The sequence below is a fragment of the Oncorhynchus tshawytscha genome, linkage group LG09, assembly GCF_018296145.1.
Source record: "Oncorhynchus tshawytscha isolate Ot180627B linkage group LG09, Otsh_v2.0, whole genome shotgun sequence".
Taxonomy (NCBI): Eukaryota; Metazoa; Chordata; class Actinopteri; order Salmoniformes; family Salmonidae; genus Oncorhynchus; species Oncorhynchus tshawytscha.
Window position 1 is genome coordinate 59,437,610 of NC_056437.1, and position 6,026 is coordinate 59,443,635.

General features: G+C 46.2%; 1 protein-coding gene across 1 annotated transcript; it reads left to right on the forward strand.

The window, feature by feature from the left end:
• Positions 1 to 1,945: 1,945 nt before the first annotated feature.
• On the forward strand, positions 1,946 to 5,295 carry ankrd53 (ankyrin repeat domain 53). The gene is made up of 6 exons (XM_024373491.2): positions 1,946 to 2,247; positions 2,815 to 2,968; positions 3,206 to 3,405; positions 3,556 to 3,720; positions 3,999 to 4,119; positions 4,340 to 5,295. Exons 1-6 carry the CDS (start codon positions 2,135 to 2,137, stop codon positions 4,922 to 4,924), a joined length of 1,338 nt encoding a protein of 445 aa, XP_024229259.1. The 5' UTR covers positions 1,946 to 2,134; the 3' UTR covers positions 4,925 to 5,295.
• Positions 5,296 to 6,026: the final 731 nt, after the last annotated feature.

A 6,026-nucleotide genomic window follows, 5' to 3' on the forward strand; every position in this document is an offset into this window, starting at 1 on the left:
AGTCGTTTTTTTGGGTCGCCGGCTGGGATCCATTCCGTTGTCCTGGTTGAGAGGCAGAACACAGGATCCGCTTCGTGAAAATCATATTCTTGGTCGTACTGATGGTGAGTTGACGCTGATCTTATATTCAGTAGTTCTTCTCGACTGTATGTAATGAAACCTAAGATGACCTGGGGTACTAATGTAAGAAATAACACGTAAAAAAAACAAAAAACTGCATAGTTTCCTAGGAACGCGAAGCGAGGCAGCCATCTCTGTCGGCGCCGGAAGTATGTACAGATTTAACCAAGGTCCATCTCTCCCGGGTGTAGGCAGAGTTCACTCGGTCAATAATCAATGATCAGACTAGGCAACCCTTCTGATGAGAGCACTGATCACACAGAAACATAGAGAGTATCACCACACACGCGCGCGCGCACGCACACATACCACAGGACGTTGCTGGCACTTTAATTGGGGAGAACGGACTCTTGGTAATGAATGGAGCGCAATCAGAGGAATGGTATCAAATACATCAAACACATGGTTTACAGGTGTTTGATGCCATTCCATTTGCCCCGTTCCAGACATTATTATGAGCCGTTCTCCCCTCAGCAGCCTCCACTGATACACACACACACACCACTGTCCTCTCCTGTCACATACTCAGCCAGCCTGCTCTCACAGACTAGACGTAACATAGCTAATGAAAATCTGGGACACTTAGTGTTACGTTTGGTATGGTTACATAAGACAGAAGGTTACTAAAATGAAAGGAGGGGGGTTGGTTGGTTGGGGTGGATGGTAGGCATATAACGCAAATTTTTAGCCACCCAAAAGTTGCGTTTTTGAATATCATCACGGATAACTTTAGCATTTAGTTCATTAGCAACCGCTTAATACTTTTTTAGCATGTTAGCTAACCCTTCACCTAACCCTAACCGTAACCCCTAACCCTAATCCCTAGCCTGGCTAACATTAGCCACCAAGCTAAAGTTGCCCACAACAAATTAGAATTCATAATATGAAATAGATGATGGACCATACCAAACATAACAGACCATACTCATTTGGGTGTCCCAAATGTTAGTTTAGTATGTTACGTCTACCCCTGAGTCCAGGTTGTTTCAGCGAGGCAGGCCTCCAATACTGGTTCCATACAGAATCGACCGATTTCATACTTACTTTGCTCTGAAACCTCAGACCCATACACGGTCAATGACAACACATGCTCCAGCCAATGCATTGTCAATGCCTCTGCCCAGGGCTTTGGCTTGAACTATAGGAATCCCATTGGTTCTATGGAAGTATCCATTTCCCAGTATCATGACAGGAGACACTCCATCTTACCTCATGAAGGCAAAAGGGGGATTTTTTATTTATTACCTTTATTTAACTAGGCAAGTCAGTTAAGAACAAATTCTTATTGAAAATGATGGCCTACCCTAGACGATGCTGGGCCAATTATTCACAGTGCTATGGGACTCTAACCACAGTCAGACGTGATTCAGCCTGGATTTGAACCAGGGACTGTAGTGATGCCTCTTGCACTGAGAAGCAGTGCCTTACACTGCTGCACCACTCAGGCCTCTGGAATTAGTTTAGATTGACCTGGATGTTGTTAATTGGGCTAGTAATTAGACAAATTCCATGTGGGCCAATGTGCCAGATTTGTGTATCATGTCATGTCATAGCCTACTGTAGGCTTATCATAGACATTAAAGGGAAAAAAACAGAGACCTCTATTGAAACGATTTACCACATTGATAGGAAGGTCGGTGTTGAAATGATGACCACTTTAATGGGGAAAATTCTTTATGATGTAAGACTATGTATGTTACTGATAATATACAGTGTATATATATATATATATATATATATTTATATATATATATATATATATATTAAGTATGCTAGAACTGCCTTTGCTGTGAACTGGGCTATTTGTTTAATTCAACACATTTCATAGCCGTTACAAAACAAAGCCCAGTCGTCTGTAGGCTACGTGAGTGAGGAACAATAACAGAAGCAATAGGATCAGGCCCGGATTCCTTCTACTGGAGGGGTTTCTTGGCCACGCCTCTACACACACACACACACACACACAAATTGACATAATTTATTTGCCTTCCACACTAGACTGCGATAATGAGCCATGGGCTATAACTCGAAAGTATTTCTATATTATTGGACTGGAACATTAACAATGCGCATGTTTTCAATTAATTCTCTTTTACAAGGACAACTTCTGAATTCTGGAAAGATAAAGTAAGTGTTCGAATCAAATGGATTCTAAATAGGAAAGTTTCTATCTGTCATGCATCGTTCTGTTGCAATGTTCTGTTTTGGGTTGTTGAGTAATATAAATACAATTAATTGAATTTTTTGTTGAGTTGTTGTGCTTAAAAACAGTGGAACAATATGAAGAATAACCATAGCAACCATGGAACATATAAACAAACGCGGAAAGTTATCGACCTAAAGATGGCTATTATGTGGTAAAATTGTATCCGGACTTGCTAGACTACTTTGTAGCTATACATTTAACCCGTTGAAACACTATAACGTTGTAGCCAAGACTTCGTGCCTGTAATTTATGAGAAGTTATAGTGCAACTTGAAGTAGCCTAGACTAGTGGTTGCGCACCGCCCAAAAGCAAGGAGTCGCCTTAATGCTGGCAGACGTTTAGGCTAACCAGAGCCTGGGTTTACTAGTTTATTTCCAACTATCGAACTATAATTAGAAAAACTAAAGACGAACTTTTTTTATTCCTATTCTCAACCTGTTCCTGGACTGATTGTTGTTATTGAGTGACTGGATAATGTGCTCCTCCAGTAAGCCCAGGGTAGGTGGTGGGGTGGTGCTGGTGCGGCGGTTGGTGAAGGCTCCGCCGGACAGCGATATGTTCCAGGCGGCCACCTCCGGGGACCGTGACTGGCTGCGACTCAGCCTGAAGCGGGCGCTGTCCCCAACGCAGCTCGACAAACAGGTGAATCAAGCACTGTGTTGGCGGCTTGACTCGATGTCAATTCAATAACCCCATCTCTTGAAGTGCTAGTCATTTGTTTATATTTATGCATTCCAACATGTTATCTGTGGCTGTACTGACCTGCTGAGTGTCTGTGTCTGTCTGAGCGTGTGTCCATCCGTCTGCACTTGTGTGCCCTTTTGTGCCTGTCTGAGTGCACAGTGCTCGCCTGCATACCTATATGTACACACACACTAGGGTCTGACGGTGCTCCATGTGGCCGGCCTACACGGGCAGTTGGAGTGTATGAAGCTGCTGTTGGCATCCCAAGTGGTGGACATAAACGCCAGCTGCCCCCTGGGCCGCAGGGCCATCCACATGGTCCTCACTGCCAAGAGCAGACCCCACTCCCATGCCTGCCTCACCTACCTACTGGAGCATGGAGCCCTGCCAAACGTGTATGACATCATCTCTTGCTCTGACAACATTATCCCAATGTCTATAATGAGTGTTACCTTTATAATGACGATGATGGTGATAATGACAGTGAAGATGAAGAAGGTGGTAATGATGTACTTCAAGAGAGTCGTGTATTGGTTCATTTCCAGAGCCACTGACACAGGGTTGACGCCCCTCCACCTGGCTGCCACCGAGGGCCTGTGGGAGTGTACCAAGACTCTAGTGCAGGCGGGGGCAGACACTGGTGCACGAGACAACCGAGGACACACACCTCTGGAACTGGCACGCATCTGGTGCCACAGAAGGATCGCCAGGTGTGTGTATGTGTGTGAGAGAGAGCGAGAGAAAGAAAGACAGAAATAGAGGTATAGAGAAAGAGATGTGTGTGTTTGTTTGAAAGGTTTGGTGTAGTAGTAGGGGTAACAAGTTGTGTACTTACCAGTTAATACAGCCATGTCAGAGAGATATTCATAGATCAGCTGAGTGGCGCCTAGGAGTGGCGCCCCCTATCAGATGACAATGAGTTTACTCCGCTTATTTCTTAACAGAAGTGACACTTTACTTGACTGTATGTGTGACTGACTGTGGCCAGGTTTCTGAAGGACTCGATGTGGCAGAACGAGAAGAAAAGAGAGATGGAGAGGCGCAAGGCGCTGCAGAACCTTCGGCAGGACCTGTTCAACATGCACAGGAGGGTCGAGAACATAGAGAAGGTTTGTCTACTCTACTGTGTGGAAAAACACAACGCAGTTATTATTACTGTTAACATTTTACTGATAGGAAGTTACTCATGAGTTACATAGATCTAACACTGTCATTTATGTTAAAATGTCCAAACGCTTGAATTTAATCAAAAAGGAATCATTACTTTTTTCCTAACGATTGTTACCTGGTTCTCCTCCGTGTCCATTTTTCTATGGTGACCTCCCTCAGGTGGGGAGACAGAAGTTGATGGAAGAGAAGGTCACGGCGTGGGCCGATAAAAAAGGCCTTCCCCTCCTCTGGGCCCAGCCTATGGCCACATGGAACCAGGCTCACGCCCACTGTCTCTCCCCAGACCAGAGGCCACAAAGCCAGAGGACCAAGGTCTGCCACAGGCAGCATCCAGGGGCCCCTCCTCGGGAGGCCTGGAACATCTCCCCCAACCCCTCCAAACCCCCGCCGGCCTCTGTCTCCCGGCCCCAGGGGGTGCGTTTGAGCAGCCAGCCCGAGAGGTCCCCTCCAGAGCCCGACCTGAGGCGCAGCATAACTCTCTGCAGGGCCCGTGGGGATGGACGTCCCCACTACACTGCCAAGTGGGACGGGTCCCCCCAGTCGGTCCCCAACCTGCCCTGGGATGTCCTCCAGAGGGGGCTGTTCTCTGCTGCCTTCCCATCAAGGATTGCCTCGCCCAACCACTTCCAGCCCAACCATGTGCTGGATCTGCCGCGCCTCGGCTGCTCCCCAGGACCCAACACCTCTCCCTGGACAGAGGTGGCCATGCACCTGGCTGAGGAGCTGGAGCCTGGCCACTACTGACTGGATGGAGAGGTAGAAGTTGCCCCTAACCAATGATCCTGAGTCAGATTTATTTCATCCCTCTAAGTGTTAAGGTTAGAATGGCAGGTAGGGTAATCCTAGATCTGTGGTTGGGGGCAACTTCTACTTTAAGGAGTGGTGGAGATCCACTTTCTCCCAGTCTTACACTGTACTGACTCTACTGTCACCAAGCACCAAGACTCTACTGTCACCAAGCATCACAGGTGATTGGACAGTGGTGTTCTGCAAAACATAGATTTTGCATATCAGGAGTATTTTTATTATTATTATTAAAAGGTGTGATATTTGAGAAACATTACTGGTGGCATTAATACTGTATATTCTTGTCCAATAAAAATTGTCAGAGATTATGAAAGGCGTACAAGGATTGTTTGGCAATGTCAGAGCTAACCCCCTGAAAATGGTTACAAATGGGTATTGTAATTAGTATATGACTATCTATGTATGTTGTTGAATACAGGAGAAATAAGGACTACCCTGTAACTTTCCACTCTGGGCTTGCTGTCCCAATTAAGTGCTTTCGTGTCATTATAGGGCTCCCCCATCCCAATGTCAAACTGGCTATGCATACATAAGTGGAACAACAGCTGAGTTCACCAGTCTCCAGCTACTTCTCTGTGGTTGGAGCTCCTCGGTCTTCTACGTGAAGGTAAGGGAGGGGTGACACAGGGCTGAGACCACAGTAACCTGGGTCACTTGTCACAAACGGGGGCCTGCTGTCTTGATGACACTCCCTCGGGGTCTAGTCTGGGTCTGCAGGTGAGAGCTTGTCAAAAGAAGGTAGGGGGTGGAGGTGGGAGTTGTGGTTTTGTCCGCTTACTTTGTCATCATAACGCTCACACTTCCTGAGAATCACTTCACACCCCAGCAATGGCATATCCTGACCTCTGCTCAACCTTTCGCCCCCCCCAAATGCTGCTAGCCTCAGAACATACACGTACTGTGAAAGCACACAATCAATATAGAGTACTTTGCAAAAGTAGGGTCATGTTCAGTTCAGTAGTGGGAGATACATTTTTTGGAACGGAGAAATTACTAAACACAAGTCCAATAACAACGCTTATTTTCTAGAAGTGTTTAA

Bases quoted from the DNA above. Each gene is read 5' to 3' on its own strand.
- ankrd53 (XM_024373491.2), top strand. From the start codon at position 2,135: ATGGGCTATAACTCGAAAGTATTTCTATATTATTGGACTGGAACATTA. The intron at 2,248-2,814 runs GTAAGTGTTCGA...GTGCTCCTCCAG, and splicing joins CTGAATTCTGGAAAGATAAA to TAAGCCCAGGGTAGGTGGTG. The intron at 2,969-3,205 runs GTGAATCAAGCA...CACACACACTAG, and splicing joins CAACGCAGCTCGACAAACAG to GGTCTGACGGTGCTCCATGT.